We start from the raw sequence: 19,550 nt of genomic DNA on the forward strand, positions 1-19,550 counted from the left end.
CCCATCACCACCGAGCGGGTCTCGACAAGGCGCTGTCTTCAAGCTCAGCTCGAGTGCGCCACGTGCACCTCTCCAACCCAGGATGGGAGCTCTTCCACTACCAAAAGACCTAGAGGTGCGTCGCGGTCACTCGCTCCACTCTCTCTGCAAGCATATTTTGGGGATGTGTGTGGGAGAGTGCCTACTAAAAGCAGGGGAAGAGGCCGCGGGCACTGGCCCAGGAGCCGCCGCAGCTACGGTCCCGGTAGAACCGCTGGCTCCTCGCCGAGAGCACCCAGCTCTGCCCGCCCCACCGGGGCTGCAGCCGCCGCGGGGGATTGGCTGCGGAGGAGTGGCCCCGCCCCGCGCCCCGCTGGCGTCGGAGGAGGCGGAGCTCCTAGAGAGGAGGCGCGAAGGCTTGGTGTCTGGGCCGCTGGCTGGACGCACCTGGCCCGGCAGAGGTACGGTTTGTTGGTTCCCGGCCCCCGGGCTGCCGGACGGGGAGTAGCGGGCGTCGGGAGGCACTTGAGGAAACTGCACCCCTCATTTTCACTCCAGGGTGGTGGGACGGATGTTCGCCCTCGGACTTTATCGCTTGCTTTCGCCTGGCGGCAGAGCTAATTTTTTAGGGGGGTTGGCGGGTGGGAGTGGACCGCAGAGACTGCATCCGTGCAGCTGGGGAGCATTTCGTGCAGTACTGCGGGGCACTTTACGTGAAAAGACGCCTTTGCCATCTTCCTCCCTTTCGAAGCAGTTTAAAAACTTTTTAGCTTAAAAACCTGAAAGCGCTGTTGAGGCTAACGCAGTATGTTCTAAATCCATTGCAGACCGTGGAAGCTGAATGGACTTTCAGACTACCTGGTTACGGCCTCCGAGCCTCCAGGACTTCGTTTGTACAGTGGGGTGATAATGACAAGTTCTGAGAGTTTCCGTGAGAATTAAATGAGACTGTGCGTTAGCCGTTCAGTTAGCATAGCACCGCAGGCCCTTGAAAGCATCCTTGAAAAATTTATGCTGGGCCCTTGCTTGGAAGTGTTGTTGCCTGCCCTGTTCCAGAAGCCCGTAAACTTCCAGGGATTACCAGGAATTTGGGAGTAACACCTGTAGCCTGATTCTGCCCACAAACCTGTTTTTATTCATCAATACTTCAGCCTTTGAATTATCTTAATCATTGTTAGCTCTATTTAAATTGAGCAGCTGCTAGAGCAGTTTCTTTCTACAGCTGGAAACAATTCAAAGCAGAGTTACTACATTCTTTTAAAAGTTAACGTTTTAATTTTTGTTTCTCCTGAAGTAAAGAAAAAAATTCCTTCAGAATGACTTTGAAAAAACCAAGGCTTTGAAGTCACAGACCTGAATTACCTCAGTATCTTATAACCTCAATCAAATCATCTGATGCCCTTTTGCTTTGACCTTCCCATCAGTAAAATGGGACAGTATTAATCTGAAGCATCATAGAAAAGTGCCCATGAAATCTGTAAAAATGAGTACGGTGCCACTTATTGAGCTCTTAATTTGTGGCAAGTGCCTTATCTCACTTCACCCTTGTGATCTATGGCATTAGCGTTTATTTATCTTATAGCTGATTTACAATGTTGTGCTAATTACTGCTGTACACCGCGGTGGTTCAGTTAGACATATGTACTTTTTGGGGAAATATTCTTTTCCATTATAGTTTATTTATTGAATGTAGTTCCCTGTGCTATACAGTTCAGCCTTGTTGATTATCCGTCCTCCGTATAAAAGCTTGCATTTGCTGACGCCGACCCCGCTACGTCCATGATTCTGTTTCTGTTTCCTAGGTAGGTTCATTTGTGTCCTGTTTTAGATTCTGCAGATGCGTGATACCCTGTGGTATTTGTCATTCTCCTTCTGCTTACTTCATGTTACCCTCCAGCTGTATCCATGTTGCTGCAGATGACATTATTTAACTCTTTTTAATGACCAAGTAGTACTTCAGTGTATATATGTACCACACCGTTTTTAATCTGTTCATCTGTCTATGGACACTTAGGATGTTTCCACGTCTTGGCTATTGTGAATAGTGCTGCTGTGAACATAAGGGTGCCTATATCTTTTTGAATTATAGTTTTGTCTAGATATATGCCCTGGAGTAGGATTTCTGGATCATATGGTAATTATATTTTTTAGTTTTCTGATGAACCTCCATATTTTCCACAGTGTCTGTACCAACGTACATTCCCACCAGTGAAGGAGGGTTTCCTTTTCACCACACCCTCTCCAGCATTTGTTATTTGTAGACTTTTAAATTTCTATTTATTCATTTTTGACTGCACTGGGTCTTTGTTGCTGGGCGTGGTAGACTTTTTCTAGTTGCGGCAAATGGGGGCTGGTCTCCAGTTGTGGCGCCTGGGCTTCTCATTGCAGCGGCTTTCCTGGTTGTAGCACATAGGCTTAGTGGCTCCACGGCGTGTGGGATCTTCCTGGACCGGGGATCAAACCTGTGTCCCCTGCATTGGCAGGTGGATTCTTCACCACTGGACCACCAGGGAAGTCCTGTGGTTATTTGTAGACTTTTTGATGATGGCCATTCTGACTGGCGTGAGATGGCACCTTATTGTCGTTTTGATTTGCATTTCTCTAGTAATTAGTGAGGTGGAGCATCTTTTCATGTGCTGGCATAGATGTTGTGATCCCATTTGACAGGGAAGACATGCCCAAGGTCGCTGGGCTGCACTCAGAGCTGCCTCTGTCTAACTCCACAGGTGACCACTGTGCGGAGGCAGCTGTGATTTTAAAGTTGCTCCTAGTGCCTGTATTTTCTATTTGCTGTCCAACAGATCACATTGTTCAGTGGGTTGAACAGCACAACCTACGATTCTGTTTGTCAGAAGCCTGACACACGAGTCACTGGGCTAAAATCAAGGTGTCAGGAGGGCTGTATTCTTTCTGGAAGCGTCCGAGGAGAATCTGTTTTCTTGCCTTTTTCAGCTCCTAGAGGCCACCTGTTTTCTTCGGTTCATGGCCCTCTTCCTCTGCCTTCATAGCCAGCAGCAGTAGCTTGGTTCTCATATTGCGTTGCTTTAGTCTTGCTTTTTTTTGTCATGTCTGTTTATCTATCTTCTCTGCCTCCCTATTCCACTTTTAAGGATTCCTATGATTACATTAGGCCCTTACAGATAATCCCTGTATTTTGAGGTCAGCTGATTAGTGACTGCAGTTCCATCTGCCACTTTATTTCCCCCTTGCCATGTAATTAAACATATTCATAGGTGTGATATTGCGATTCATAATAGATATATATTTGATTTTCATCTGGTTTCTGTCACTGAGCTTCTAAAATCCTTGGAATTTCCTAAATGAGAGACGGGAAGGTGTCTTTTTGTCATGTTGAGGTGACCTTAGCAAACACCAAGTAACCTAAGGATGGGGGCTGACTGGTTAGAGGGTCAGAATTTACACTCATCTCTCCCATCACACCCCATCTCTGGGGAGACAAGAAGGGCTAATCAGTCATGCCTCTGCCAAGAGGCCTTTATAGAAAACCCCAAAGTATGGACTCTGAGAGCTCTGGGTTGGTGAACACAATAGAGCAGATCCTCCAGGATCTGAGGTGGAGCTGATGTAATAATGGAAATTAAGTGCACAATAAGTGTAATGTGCTTGAATCATCCTGAAACCACCCCCAGCCTCCCGTCCATGGAAAAATTGTCTTCTGTGAAACTAGTTCCTGGTGCCAAAAAGGTTAGGGGCTACTGCTGTAGCGATCTGGGGACAGTGGTGCACCTGGCGAGCATGGAGACCTAAGCCCTTTCCCTATACCTCGCCCTGTGGGTCTCTTCCGTCTGCCGCTCCGGAGCTCCATCCTTTTAAAACAAATGGTAATCTGGTAAGGAAGATGTTTCTCTGAGATGTAAGCCACTCTGGCTAATTGATGGGACCCAGGAAGAGGTCGTGGGAACCTCCGGCTATAACTGGTCAGGCAGAAGCACAGCTGACCACCTGGGTTTGCAGGTGGCCGACTTCTGAAGGAGTGGGGAGGGAGGTTGGCAGTCCTGTGGTACTGACCCCTTAATCTATGAAATTGATGCTATCTCTGGGTAGATAGTGTCAGAATTGAATTGAATTTTAGGCCACCCAGCTGGTGTCCGGAGCATCACTTGATGGTATGAGAAAACTGCTCCCCTTACATTAGAACCTTTAACAGGTCCTGGGGATTAGGACATGGATCACTTTGCAGGGGGTGGGGACATTATTCTGCCTGCCACAGTACCTATTCGGCAATGTGGCGGTGACTGATCTGGCATTCCTCTAAAACTGTGGCTGGTTGGCTTTGCAGGAGATCCGGTTGGAAAGAAACTGCAGCATGTAAGTTGCTTCCTTTTGCTGATAAATAGGCCTCCTTCCACCCGGCAGCCTTCTCTTCCTCCTCCACCTGCCTTGTCCTGCCCAGAGTTTAAGAGTCAATCTCAGCATTTCTTGCCTGTTGATTTTGACAGTCCTGCTTATGTTCAGTCACTTCAGTCCTGTCCCAGGACTCTGCAGCCTCACGGATTGTAGCCTGCCAGGCTCCTCTGTCCGTGGGGATTTTCAGGCAAGAATACTGGAGTGGGTTGCCATTTCCTTTAACCAGGAGATCTTCCCGACTCAGGGCTCGAACCCGCATCTCCTGTGTCTCCTGCACTGCAGGTGGATTATTGACTGCTGAGCCACTGGGGAATCTGCTTTAACTATTAAGGATTAAAAAAGTCCAGTGGAGGGCTTCCTGGCTTGGAACCCGAGTCTGGAAGGAGGAAGGGAAACCCTCTGTCAGGAAGAGTATGGAGGCTTATGCAAGGCCCTGCTTGTTATGCCCAAACTCCTCTCGTTGGAGTTTGGCCTTGGGAGGTGCAATGCTAAGTCCTGCACTTGACAGGTCCTGGAGCAGCAGTGACTTCGGACCCTCTGCAAAAGTATCTGGGGAGAATGGCGCGTTGGAGGAGCAGAAATCTCCAAGTGAGTTAGCCTACGGGGTGGTGTTTGGTGCTCGGACCCTCAGACTGTATCCTAGATTAATCTACTCTAGGATCCTGGATCCTAGTTAATCTACTCAGTTTCTGTTCAAGCATGAAACCTGGCATCCACCTAATCTGTCCTTGCTCTAATCAGCCCCCACATTTCTTTTCACATGGTGGACGTGTCCCTCTGCCACCCACTGTGCGCACAGACCCTCAGTCACTGTCTCATCGGCTGCTTCTGGCCCCATACTCTAATCCTTGCCTGTTTCCATTTTACTCTCCACCATCTCCAAAGTGGCACCGCTCTAAAACATAGATGTGTTGCTCTCAGCTCTCTGATTAAACCTTTGACCTCCTCTCGCAGCCAGTGGGTTCCCTGAGACTGCTGTGGGCAGCAGTCAGTGATTTCAGCAGCTGGCCTGGCCTGCCTTTCTTGACCCTGCTTTTTCTGCTCGCCCACATGCAGCGTTTGATCTAGCTATTCCCTACCCCATGCAAACTCCCAAACAAGCCGGGCCTTTTCCTGTGTCCATGTCTTTGCATGTGCTATGACCTCTGCCTGGATTCTCTTCCACCTCCCTCCTGCATTAATCCCCATCCGTACCTCCTTCAGCTGACTGTTAACTTTGAAACTTCATTACTACCCCATTGAAAGTGCTGGATTCCTGGTGTGGTAATGACTCGTCCTCCCTACCTCTCCTGCCCCAGAGATTGCTCTGCTGCCTTGAATTAGTGATGTCCAAGGCCAGTGCATAACTCGGAACCACTCCCGTAACACTGACAAGTGTTTGCTGACCCATTGAATGCTATTTAACTATTTTTTGTTCATGGAGGAGTGATGTTTGAAAGGGAATGTGTGTGTATGTTTTAACATTGAGAAAAATGTGTCTTATCTCATGTTCTAACTCCTCCAACCTTACACCTGCCTTTTTTTTCTTTTTTGCTATTTTAGAATTCAAGAAAAGAGAGACAGAGGTGTACATTGGCAATCTCCCACTGGACATCTCTGAGGTATGCCTCGCTCTGTGCATGGTTGCCCCTCAGCTTCTTTGGCTTCCCCCATATGCCCTAAACCAACTCATAGTCAGCTCACGGTTTGCCCTGGGCTTTCCCAGTTTTAGCATGAAGCATCCTCCATCTAGCCATCCGTGTGGACCTTGGTGGGTGGCCACCCTCCTCATCGCTTGGAATGGAGGGCTGCAGTAAGGCTGCTTCCCTTTGGGAAGGGGGCCTTATGAGGGGCCTTATGCCAATCCTTTGATCATAAGGAGCCATGGGGTCTCAGTCAAAAAAACTATGCTCATTTCACTTTGAAATGAACCAGTTCAGTCAGTTAGCTGTGTGTTCAGAGAGTAGAATATAAACAGCCACATTTGACCCCAGGAATCTTCCTGTCTATCTGGGGAGGCCAGACCACCAAACCTGAAATAATTATAAAACAACATAAATATTTAAAATTTGTAATAAGTACATTTGAACTACCGATGAAAAGAGAATGAAAGTGTAATCTGATTTGAGGCATCCCCTGGCTTTTTTTTTTTCTGGAGCATTTAAAATTTTTCACATTATGCAAAATAATGTGCCCAAGGCACTCTCAGCATGCTGAAAAATGAAGCATGCTCAAACTCAGTCTTAGATGAAGCATGAGAGAAACTGACTTTTGTGGAGTCCCTGCTGCATGTCAGACATCTTTCAAAAATGTCCTGGTCTCGTGCCTGCTTGCCAGTTAGCTAAACTCAGTCTTCTCTGCTTAAGTCGTACTTTATTCCTTTTACGCTGTTACTATATTTTAATTATTAGATATGCTCCAGGAACCAGGCTAAATCCTTCATTAGTGTGGTTTTATTAAATTCTCATAATAGCTCTGCATGGTGGGTGGTATCCCCATCTTGAAGATGAGGCAGACGAGGCTCTACGAGGTCCTCCTTAGCCAAGTACACAGACTCAGGGAGTGGTCAGCCAGGAGTTGAGTCCATTTCCACTGCCTGCAAGTACTCAACCACATAATTGATAAGATGTGTAAAGAAATCACCATAAAAAGACATGGACCTATTAGATTTTTATCTGACAAAGAGAGAAAAAAATGGTATTGGAGCACAGAGAGTGAAGTAATTCATTTTGACCCAGTGAGTTAAATCTTGTTGAGTCAAAGTGGATGTGTTGGGGGATGCTTGGAATCCGGGAGAAGGGAGTGTTGGGATCGACTCCCCTTCCCCTTGGCAGGCTGGTACAGCCTGTTACTTGACAGTGAGATGAAGGCAGGAGCCGTGCAGTGGTCTGGGGCAGGCGAGGCGCTGAGCGGCTCTGCCTCCTCTCTGCAGTGGATCCCGTTTCACGGCCGGGCCCCGCGGGCTTGCTTGGCCATGCTGACCCGCACTGTGTTATAGGGCACCTTTGGTCCTTGCCCACTTCACTAGAAAGCAACAGCGTTCTCCACAGTGGTTTCTTCCAACGTACAGAGACCAGCCTCCTAGGAGAGGAAACCCTTGAGCTAAAGAAGTAGGATTTTAAAAAGCAATGTCTGATTTTAACATTAATGCCTGCCTTGTCGAGAACTGTGAAGTGAGTGTCTGAGACTTTTACCTTCTTGCACAACAGACTAGCCTGCGGCAGTTTCACGGTTGTTGGTAGAAGATGAAAGCCTCGGATCAGAGATGACAGATGAATTATTACTCATAACAATAATACTAGCTAGCATTTTACTTTATTAACATTTCTTTTTTTATTGAAATATAAATTACATGCCCAAAAATTCACTGTTGTAAAGCATAAAATTCAGTGGTTTTTAATAGATTCACAAGGTTGCACAGCCATCACCATTAATTCCGGAATATTTTCATCATCTCGCAAGTGAATCTCATAATCATTAGCAGCGCCGCCTCCTCCTGTCTTCCTCCAGCCCCTGGCAGCCCCTGATCTACTTTCTGTCTCTATGGATCTGCCTGTTGTAGGTATTTTATGTAAATACAGTCGTATAGTGTCTTTCACTTCACGTGATGTGTTCAGGGTTCATACATTTTATAGCATGTCTCAGTACTTCTTTCCTTTTTAGGACTACAGTATTTATATGGATATATCACAGTTTGTTTATCCATTTGTCACTGGACATTTGACCTGTTTCCACTTTTTGGCTTTGATGAAAAATCTTAACCTGAACATGGGTGTGCAAGTTTCTGTGTAAATGTACGTTCCAGTTGTCTTGGAACCTAGGAGTGAAATTATTGAGTCACATGATAACTCTCTGCCAAACTGTTTTCCAAAACCGCTGTACCATTTCACATTCATACCAACAATGTATGGGAATTCCAATTTCTCCACTTCCTGGCCCAAAACTATTGTCTTGTCTGCTTGATTCTTGCTGTCTAGTAGATATGAAGTGGTATCTCACTGTGGTTCTGATGTGTGTTTTCGTAGTAATTAATGAGCATCTTTTTATGTGTTTCTCTTTGTGTATATCTTCTTTGGAGAAATATTTTTTAGATCCTTTACCCAGTTTAAAATCAGTTCATCTTTTTTATTATTGAGTTGTAAGAGTTCTTTATATATTCTGGATACAGGTCTCTTATCAGATACATGATTTGTAAATATTTTCTCCCATCACTTGTGTTTTCTTTTGTCTGTATTATCCTTTAGAAACACAAACATTCAATTTTGATGCATTCCAATTTTCCATTTTTTTCTTTGGTTGCTTTAGGTGCCATATCTAAGAATCCATTGCCTAATCCAAGGTCACAAAGGTTTACACGTATTCATTCTTCTAAGAGTTTTGTAGTTTTTGCTCTTACATTTAGGTCTGTAATCCTTTTAAAATTTATTCTTGCATGCAGTTTGAGGTCGAGGTCCATTTCATTCTTTTGCATGTGGATATCCAGTTGCCCCGGCATCATTTGCTAAAAAGACTGTTTTTTTCCCCGTGAATTATTTTGGCACCCTTGTTACAAATCCATTGACCATGAATGCAGCAGTTTATTTCTGGAGTCTCATTCTGTTCCACTGATCTGTATGTCTGTCCTTATGCCAGTGCTGTGCTTGCGTATTGTAGCTTTGTAGTAAGTTTTGAAATTGATCTCACACTCAACTCTTGAGCCCAGTGGTTAGCATTCTCCCCTCGCCAGTTTTCTGAAACTGGTCTTGTTGAGTATATGAGGAACCTTCATGATGCCAAATGGATTTAAAATCTTCAGATGCCTCTGTTTCCTTAATTATGATCGATTGGATAACCTCAAAGCCCTCTCACAAGAAAATACTTGGAAATAGAAGCTAAAATATAAGAAATGCCACTTTTGACTTTTTATTTTGTATTGGCGTATGCAGCTGGTTTGGGGCTTCCCTGGTGGCTCAGTGGTAAAGAATCTGCCTGTAGTGCTGCAGACCTGGTTTCCACCCCTGGGTCAGGAAGATCCCTTGGAGGAGGGCGTGGCAATCCACTCTGGTAGTCTTGCTTAGAGAATCCCATGGACAGAGGAACCTGGCAGTATGCAGTCCTCAGGGTCGCACAGAGTTGGACACGAGTGCACCAGCAGCAGCAAAGCTGATTGATAAACAACGTTGTGATAAGTTTCAGGTGAACAGCAAAGGGACTCAGCCACGCATATACATGTACCATTCTCCTCCAAACTCCCCACCCGTCTCAACTGCCACATAACACTGAGCAGAGTTCCATATGCTGTACAGTGGGTCCTTGTTGGTTATCTATTTTAAATATGGCAGTGTGTACATATCCATCCCAAACCCCTAATTATTCCTTTCCCCCATCGTCTCCACCCCCACCCCCTCCCCAACCCTGGCAACCACAAGTTTGTTGTCCAGGTCTGTGGGTCTCTGTTTAAAGTTCATTTGTATTATTTCTTTTTAGATTACGCATATAAGGGATGTCTTATGATATTTCTCTTTCTCTGTCTGACTTACAGAGCTGCAGTGAACACTGGGGTGCATGTATCCTTTCAGATCATGCTTTTCTCCAGATATATGCCCAGTAGTGGGATTGCAGGGTCACATGGTAGCTCTATTCTTAGTTTTTTAAGGAACCTCCATACTGTTCTCTCGGAGAAAGCAATGGCACCCCACTCCAGTACTCTTGCCTGGAGAAGCTCGTGGATGGAGGAGCCTGGTGGGCTGCAGTCCATGGGGTTGCTAAGAGTTGGACACGACTGAGCGACTCCACTTTCACTTTTCACTTTCATACATTGGCGAAGGAAATGGCAACCCACTGCAGTGTTCTTGCGTGGAGAATCCCTGGGACGGCGGAGCCTGGTGGGCTGCCGTCTATGGGATCGCACAGAGTCAAACACGACTGAAACGTCTTAGCAGCAGTAGCAGCAGCATACTGTACTCTATAGTGGCTGTATCGATTTACATTCCAACCAACAATGTAGAAGGGTTCCCTTCTCTCCATACCCACCAGCATTTACTGTTTGTGGATTTTTTGATGATAGACTTTCTGTCTGGTGTGAAGTGATATCTTGTCCGACTCTTTGTGACCCCATGGACTGTAGCCCTGCCAGGCTCCTCTGTCCATGGAATTCTCCAAGCAAGAATACTGGAGTGGGTAGCCACTCCCTTCTCCAGGGGATCTTCCCAACCCAGGGATCGAACCTGGATTTCCCACGTTGAAGGTGGATTTTTTTTTTTCACCATCTGAGCCACCAGGAAGCCCCAGTAATTAGAGATGTTGAACATCTTTTATGTGCCTCTTGAGAAATGCCACTTTAAAATACATAGCTGATTCCTAAGAAAGTAAGGAAAATTAAGAGGGCCCCAAATAAGCAATACCTTGAAAACTAGGAGGATCTGGTCAGTTCCCTAGGGTTTGTGCCTACCTCAAAACCTAAGGATTGGATTGGATTATAGCAGCCATGTTAGGGTAGGAGATGACACTCGGGGCCTATGTGAGGAGGGGCATGGTATTCGACATCCCTGCAAAAGCAGGATGGTTGAAGGGCTGGCCCTCAGTGAAAGTGTGAGCCACAAAACTTTGCTTATTGGCTCAGGGTGGTGTTGAGAAAGTTAATCTGACTTGGCCAGCATCTGGGGCTGCTAGGGTAAACAGTCTCCCTAAGAACATGTAGTAGGCCTGATTTCATGTGAATTGTAGTTTAAATTCATATTACTTACATGGTCTGGGAACCTTTAAGCTAAAATTTAACTTTTGATAAAGTTAAAAGCCCAAATCACAGAAAAACATTTAAACTGTGAGTGGAAGGAAACTTCCAAAATCTGATAAAGGCTATCAACAGAAAATACACAGAAAACATTGTCACTTGGGAAACAGGTATTTTAAAATCAAGAACAAGACGCTAGTGCCTCTGTCATTTCTGTTTAACATTTTATGCAATCTCTTAGCTAGAGCAAGTGAGAAAATAAAAAAGTGAGAGGTGTGAGAATTGGAAAGGAAAAAACAAAGTCATTATTTGCAGATGATTGTCTAAGTTGAAGCTCAGAAGACTCTTGGATATGTTAGAATTATTGATAGTTAAGGTGGTTGAATATAAGATAAATATACAAAAGTCAATTGTGTTTCTATACAGAGGAAAAAAATGCAGAGCTAGAAATTAATAAAAGTTGTGCAAGACATGGATACAGAAAATTAGGCTTTACTGAAAGACATTAAGGAAAACCTCAACAAAGAGATGGATAAGAAGAGTCAGTTTTATGATCCTTAAATTGATATATAGATTCAATACTATTGTGATCAAAATACCCGAAGATTTTCAAAGAGCTTGACAAACTGATTCTAAAATGTACATGAAACAGAACATGTCCCATGAATAAATGCACCTTTTTTGAAGAGGAAGAATAAGGGAGACAGGAGAGTAAATTTTCCACTGTAATAATGATGACCTTGATGTGGATGCATTGCTAATTGTCAACATATGAAACAGAAAAAGTCCAGAAATAGACCTACACGTATATGAAAACTTGGTGTGTATAATCAGGTGGCATTACAGATGAGTTGGGAAAGAAGGGACTATTCAGTAAACCGGTTCTGAGATGTTTCTTTGTCCACACAAGAAAAACAAAATTGGACCTTTACGTTATACACTTATACACTGCATGGATTCTAGATGGATTAAGGACTTAACAATGTACGGTGTGTGATGGTGTGAAGTCGCTCAGTCGTGTCCGACTCTTTGCAACCCCATGGACTGTAGCCCACCAGGCTCCTCCCTCCATGGGATTCTCCAGGCAAGAGTACTGGAGTGGGTTGCCATTTCCTTCTCCAGGGGATCTTCCCAACCCAGGGATCGAACCTGGGTCTCCCACATTCCAGGCAGATACAAATGCAATACTTCGGGAGACAACTTGGATAGCTTTCCCTTTGAGATCAGGAACAAGATAGGAATACCGGCTATTGCTGTTCCTGTCAACATTGTACTGGTGGTCTTGGTCAGTGCAGCAGGCAAGGAAAAAGAGAGACACCAGAACGGGAAAGGCGGAGATAAGTGTCATTAGGGCAGGTGATATGATTGTGGCAGTAGAAAACCGTGGCCAGTGACCTATATTCCCAGCTTGTACCTTGCCTGTGAACCCTGAACTTGTCTATTCAGTTGCCTAGTCCTTATCTCTACTTGGGCAGCTAATAGGCGTTTCAAACTTATGTGTCCAGCCTGCTCCTCCCACAGTCTTCCTCATCTCAGTAAATGGCCCCAATCCTGGGAAATACTCTTGTTTCATATCTCACATGTTTTTCACACTTCACATCCAATCTGTCAGCGGGTATAAAAATACACCTAGAATCAAACAGTCTTTTGCATCAGAAGGGAGGAAGAGAATGGAATATCTCTCTAAATTTGCCAAAATAAACAGTGGAAAGATAAAAAGGGAATGAAGATGGTGACCTCTGGGGGAGGGAAGGAAAAATGATAGAAGGGAGATGGAGGCACAATTTTATTTTATTTATTTAAAAAATTTTAAATGAATTTTTATTGGAGTTATTGTTTTATTGGAGTTTATTGTTGTGTTAGTTTCTGCTGTACAGCAAAGTGCATCAGCTTTGTGTTTACATGTATCCCCTCTTTTTGAAGGGACAGTTTATGAATTTACCTTGTTATTGTTTTGGCTTTAAAATATATGAATGTTTTCATAATTAAGAGAATCAAAATGATCTATTAAAAAAGCACTCCCTAAAAACTGAAAACAAACTAGTGATATAATTAGTTTGGTGTCAGAGAATAGAATTATTCAAATTGAATAAAACTGGAAACAAACTAGTGATGTAATTAGTGGTGTCAGAGAATATAATTATTCAAATTGACCTTAGAATATGATATTTTGACTGTGTATCCTCAGTAGGATATATTACAAGCATAAAAAGAACTGCAAAGAAGTCTTAAGCTTTGTTCAATAATTTTGTTGTCTGTAGTAATCCTGGTATTATTTGAACCTGTTATATATTTAAAGTAGGATATAATAACTAGCATTGTTAGGAATAAGGATTTTCAGCATAAGATAAATAACTATCTGTAGCTCTATAGAAATTAAAATCCATGATTACAATGATTATTTTCCCTTTCAAAGATGCATATCTCCTAACTCTGCTGGTTGAAAGACCTTGGTGCTCTTAACCCAGTGGCAATAAGATCCTAGATTGCTCACTTTAAATACCAATTCCCCACTGAAAAGAACTATACCTTCTTAGATTCTAGGTTTGGAGCTGTTATGTGCCAGGAAGCTAGAAACCTCTCAAAGGCTATTAGGGTTGGATTGAAGCGAAGGGAGAAGTTGTAATTAGACGTGAGATACTTTTTCCTTGGAGCTATGTGCTGGAATGTTTACAGATGTAGTGATGAGGTGATGAGATTTGTTTCAGAGACTTGTTTCAGAATAGCCTACTGGTTGGAGAAGGAAATGGCAACCCTCTCCAGTGTTCTTGCCTGGAGAATCCCAGGGTTGGGGGAGCCTAGTGGGATGCTGTCTCTGGGGTCGCACAGAGTCGGACATGACTGAAGCGACTTAGCAGCAGCAGTGGCAGCAGCCTAATGGTAGGGAGAGGAATAGATGAAATGGACTTCCCTGTTGGCTCAGATGGTAAAGCCTCTGTCTACAATGCAGGAGACCCAGGTTCGAGCCCTGGGTTGGGAAGATCCCCTGGAGAAGGAAATGGCAATCCACTCCAGTACTGTTGCCTAGAAAATCCCATGGACAGAGGAGCCTGGCAGGCTGCAGTCTATGGGGTTGCAAAGAGTCGGACACGACTGAATGACTTCACTTCAATGGTATGGAGAGGTATAGATGAAATCAGAGTGTCCCTGAGTTAAGAATTTTTTTTCTGGGCAAGGCTTTCCTGGGGACTCGTGCTATAGCACAGAGGAGCAAAAACAGGGAACAGGTACCCTTATTTGCTCCCTTTTTTTTTGAATTAAGGCTGACAGGTATATAGGAATTTGTTATACTGTTTTCCAGACATGTTTAAAAGTTGGCTTAAAGCTCAACATTCAGAAAACTAAGATCATGGCATTTGGTCCCGTCACTTCATGGGAAATAGATGGGGAAACAGTGGAAACAGTGTCAGACTTTATTTTTTTGGGCTCCAAAATCACTGCAGATGGTGATTGCAGCCATGAAATTAAAAGATGCTTACTCCTTGGAAGGAAAGTTATGATCAACCTAGATAGCATATTCAAAAGCAGAGACATTACTTTGCCAACAAAGGTCCATCTAGTTAAGGCTATGGTTTTTCCAGTGGTCATGTATGGATGTGAGAGTTGGACTGTGAAGAAAGCTGAACACCGAAGAATTGATGCTTTTGAACTGTGGTGTTGGAGAAGACTCTTGAGAGTCCCTTGGACTGCAAGGAGATCCAATCAGTCCATTCTAAAGGAGATCAGTCCTGGGTATTCTTCAGAAGGTCTGATGCTAAAGCTGAAACTCCAATACTTTGGCCACCTCATGCAAAGAGTTGACTCCTTGGAAAAGACTCTGATGCTGGGAGGGATTGGGGGCGGGAGGAGAAGGGGATGACAGAGGATGAGATGGCTGGATGGCATCACCAACTCGATGGACATGAGTTTGAGTGAACTCTGGGAGATGGTGATGGACAGGGAGGCCTGGCGTGCTGCAGTTCATGGGGTCGCAAAGAGTCAGACACGACTGAGCAACTGAACTGAACTGATCCATGTTTAAAAGTTTCCAAATAAAAAGAGAGGGAGAAGGTGGGATGATTTGGGAGAATGGCATTGAAACAGGTATAATATAAGAAACGAATCGCCAGTCTAGGTTTGATGCAGGATACAGGATGCTTGGGGCTGGTGCACTGGGATGACCCAGAGAGATGGTATGGGGAGGGAGATGGGAGGGGGGTTCAGGATTGGGAACGTGTACAGCTGCGGCGAATTCATGTTGATGTATGGCAAAACCAATACAGTATTGTAAAGTAAAAAAAAAAAAAAAAAGACATAAGAACAAGCAAAAAGAGGGTCCTGTGGGCCAAAAATGGGACAATTCATGTTTCAAAAATACTAATGACTACCTTTGATTAAAACTTACTAGTGATAAAAAGCAATGATTTGTAGTGATACCTAAAGAAATAATACATAAACTCACTGGACACATTGAAGATAGCAAGAAATAGTTCAGTAATATAAAACTTGGTGTTTAAAGGAGAAGGTTAAGTGTTTATTTTGCTTTTCCAACACCAGTGCCATTTCAGGGCAAATGAATAACCCTAGTGAATGAGAGAAAGTTCTTTACAGAGGAACTCTCGCTCCTAAATGCAGAAGAAACGATTGAAAATCATCATTTTGCAAACCATAATACCTGTTTCAGACGGTGGTTATCAGAGCATGGTAAATTCATTAGATAAAATATTGATGGGCAGTTTTATAATGAAAGGATCAGGCTGTTACTGTCTGAATTTGTCGATTAATTTAGCGTCGCTTAAAGTGAGACAACCAGGTGTAAGTCTCCTAAAGTGATGTCATATTAGTGAGGAAGGTCTCACACTATCTGTAAAGCATTCTAGCCAAAAATGTAAATAATAACCTATATGTGAAAGCTCCGGGGCTAACTTCTAGTCTAAAGGAAACGGGGGTTGGGGATAGAAGATCAAGTTAAATGCTTACAATAAGGAAGCAGTACTCTTTGTCTACAGAACAGCTGGCCTGGTCTATATTACAAGACAAAGTCATGGGAAAATTAAAGCGGGGAGATCTGATCTAAACACGTTTAGTAGAGACCTAGGAGAGATGATGACCAAACAGAATAAGCAGCCCTTGTTCTGACCCTGACTGCGACAAACGGTCGTTCAAAGATATTTTTGAGACAGTTGATGACATTTGTCTGTTAGTTGTTTGTAGTTTGATAAGTCACCTCCCTGACTTAGTATGTCTGCTTAATACCGTTGAACTCACCATGCACATTTCTCATTGATTTTAACTGACTATCTGTCTTTCCTAAATACGATCAGTCCCAGGGGCTAAGACTCCACACTCCCAGTGCAGGGGGCCCGGGTTCAATCTCTGGTCAGGGAACTAATCCCACGTGTTCCAAATAAGACTTCTCACGCTGCAAGGAAAATCAAAGATCCTGTGTGCTGCAGCTAAGACCTGGTGCACCCAAGTTAATAAATAATAGGTGGAAACCTAGAGCCTATTATACAGAGTGAAGTAAGTCAGAAAGAGAAAAACATTATATACTTGCACATGTATATGGGATCTAGAAAGATGATACTTCTGAAATTATTTTCAGGGCAGCAATGGAGACACAGAACAGACTGAGGGACACAGGGAGGTGGGCAGAGGGGAGAGGAAGGAGAGGGTGGGATGTATGGCGAGAGAAGCATGAAAGTGTACATCACCGTATGTAAAATAGCCGATGGGAAATTGCTGTATGACTCAGGGAACTCAAACTCTGGAACCACCTAGAGGAGTGGGATGCGGAGGGAGGTTCAGAAGGAGGGGGCTTATGTTTACCCATGGCTCACTCATGTGGATGTTTGGCAGAAACCAACACAATTCTGTAAAGCAATTATTCTTCAGTTAAAAAAAAGAAAAAAAGAGATCAGCCCCAGGAGGGGAGAGACTTTGGGTACCTTGTTCATGGCACGAAAGACATTTTCTAGCACAGAGTAGGCACTTAATAATCATTTGTTGAATGAATTAGAGGAAGAGGACAGTGAATACAGACAAGTTTTTCAAGGATTTTTGTAATAAAGAAGGATAGGAAGCGGGGTGGGAGCAGGAGGGGGTTGTAAGGTCAAAGCTGTTACCTGTCTTTAAGTATTTAGATAGTAAATATTAGAGCTCATTTGTATGCCCACCCAGTGGGGATGCAGGAAAAAGAGGAGATCGTTTAGTATGAAAGACCTTGAGAAGGTTAAGAGGGGTTGTCTGGAGCAAGGACGGGTCTTCTATGTAGAGGGGTGCACACGGGTCCAGGGAGGTTGACTGATGTGGTGGCAGGGGGTGGGTGTTCCTTTTGATTGCTTGTCTCTCCTCAGCAAAGAATCAGGGTTATCTGCTGAGTAGAAAGAGGGCAAGGGAGGTCTGAGTGGAAGTAGACTGCAGTAGTTTTGTGGGGGAGGCTGGCGGTTGATGATTAGGAATATGTACTAGGAATGCCGGAAGCACTGAACCAGGAAATGGCCCACAGTCAGGGATCAACCACAGTGGAAAGAGGAAGGCAAGGGCCGGTGGGGCGGGGCAGGGTGGGGCAGAACGGATGGCCAGAGAGTCAGGATAGGGTCGGGAGTTTGCGGGATGCTGGGAAAGTGGCAGAGTTTGAAGGATCACAGCCCCAGAGAATAGCGCTGGGCTGGGGAACTAGAGGTGTGGGAAGGAAGGGTGGTTAGAAAGCAGGGACTCGAAGTTGCCGTTTGGAGGTAGGCAGTCATTGGTAATAGTGGGGTCCAGGGTGTGTCCTGGGAGGAAGGGAGCTCAGGTGACGGGGATACCGCTCTTGGTCCCTCTCTCTCCTCTGTGTGTTTTCTCTCTATGACTTTTACCATTTCATACATTTAAAAAAGTGTGTCTGTGTTGGCACATACATGCAATGCCAATAAACATTCAGAGGCTTAGCTTGTATCATAGGAAACTGCTGCTACTCGACCAGTCTTTATCTGCACAAATGTCAGACCACATGGCTCAAACGTTTCCCGGTTTTGCCACTTTCTTTGCTTTCTTTCTTTTGACTGTGCTGGGTCCTTGTTGCTTTGCCTGGGCCTTCTCTAGCTGCATGGCGCGGGGGCTGCTCTCTAGTTTCAATGGAAGGCTTCTCACGGTGATGGCTTCTCTTGTTCCTGAGCACAGGCTCTGGGTGCTCAGGCTTCAGGAGTTGCAGCTCCTGGTCTCCAGAGCAGGGGCTCAGTAGTTGCGGCAGATGGGCTTGCTCCGTGGCACACAGGGTCTTCCCCAGCCAGGGATCGAACCTGGGTCCCTGGCATTGGCAGGCAGATTCCTATCCACCATGCCACTGGGAAGTCCTTCTGCCACCTTAGACAGAGCTTCAGTGCACTGACGTGTACGCATGTCTACATGTGTGTCTGTAGGACCTCACCTGGGTGTGGGGCCAGAGCCACACGGTGCACATGGCTGGACCAGGAGGGGAGAGAGGCCCTCCACTCCTGCCAGCAGCAGCAGCAGAAGCAGCAGAATTCCTTTGTCCTTACCAACACCAGCTTGGTGTTGTCCAGCTGCTAAATCACTGCTGTCTGGTGGATATGGAATCATTTAGCATGCAGGTAACTGCCATCACCTTCTGCCTGTCTGGCACGAAGTCAGTGGTCCATAAATGCGCGTGCCATAACTATTGGCAGGCTACAGTAGATTTTTTTTGTAATGACTGATTGAAAGGAGTGTATTAATAAGTGAAATAGGTTATGAAGCAGAGGCTGCTGTATGATCCCTCAGTCTCTCTGTACAGTACTCCTGTTTTGGTGGTAAGATTATGGGTGATATCTTGATTTTGCTTATCTGTATTTTTAAGCTTTTCTATAATAAAGACTTAATGCTCTGATAATTAAAATATCCTAATAACTAATTTTCATTATTTAAAATGATATATAAAAGATACCCTAAGGGGTATGAGGCAATTTTAGCTTAATGTATTAAGCTTCCTGTCAAATCTATAGTAAAAAAAATTTTAAATAAACAAACTGAACTATTAAGGGGCAGAAAAATAATGTCATAGGTCATGCCTTTAGATTTTCGTAGTTCCCTATGCTAACTATCAATAAGAACAGCATCTGCTGTAGGATGACCTCACTGATAGCGCTGATTGATGAACCACGGATGGAAGGATGTCAGCAGGTTTCTTTTGTGTTTGTGTGTGTGTGGTAGGAGTGGTGGTTCTTCTCTCTCCTTACTCTCAAGCACCTTTTCTGAAAATGAGTGCTTCCTAAATCAGTTTGATACCACAGTAGTTTTTGACCTTGGCTGCATATTGCCATCATCTTTTAAAAAACATTGATAAAAATACTGCTTTAGTCTCAACTTCGGAGATTCTGATTTTGTTCATGTGGGGTGGGCCAGACATCACTCTGGTAGGTAGTTTTTTTTTTTTTTTTAAAGTAACTTTCCAGCTGAATCTTATATGCAATCAGAATTGAGGATCATTGCTATAGGAGAAGGGTTTGCCAAGTTTTCTGTAAAGGGTCAGATGCGTGCATGCTAAACCACT

The 19,550-nt window shown here is 44.3% G+C and overlaps 1 protein-coding gene across 1 annotated transcript in view; it reads left to right on the forward strand.

Moving 5' to 3' along the window:
• TDRD10 (tudor domain containing 10) overlaps positions 283–19,550 on the forward strand; it is a 54,235-nt gene continuing 34,967 nt past the window's right edge. The window contains exons 1-4 of the mRNA XM_005677434.3: positions 283–440; positions 4,280–4,308; positions 4,856–4,935; positions 5,890–5,948. Of these exons, the coding sequence (XP_005677491.2) occupies positions 4,307–4,308; positions 4,856–4,935; positions 5,890–5,948 (141 nt within the window). The 5' untranslated portion in view covers positions 283–440; positions 4,280–4,306. The remainder of the gene's footprint in view (positions 441–4,279; positions 4,309–4,855; positions 4,936–5,889; positions 5,949–19,550) is intronic.

Source organism: Capra hircus, chromosome 3 (genome assembly GCF_001704415.2).
Source record: "Capra hircus breed San Clemente chromosome 3, ASM170441v1, whole genome shotgun sequence".
Taxonomy (NCBI): domain Eukaryota; kingdom Metazoa; phylum Chordata; class Mammalia; order Artiodactyla; family Bovidae; genus Capra; species Capra hircus.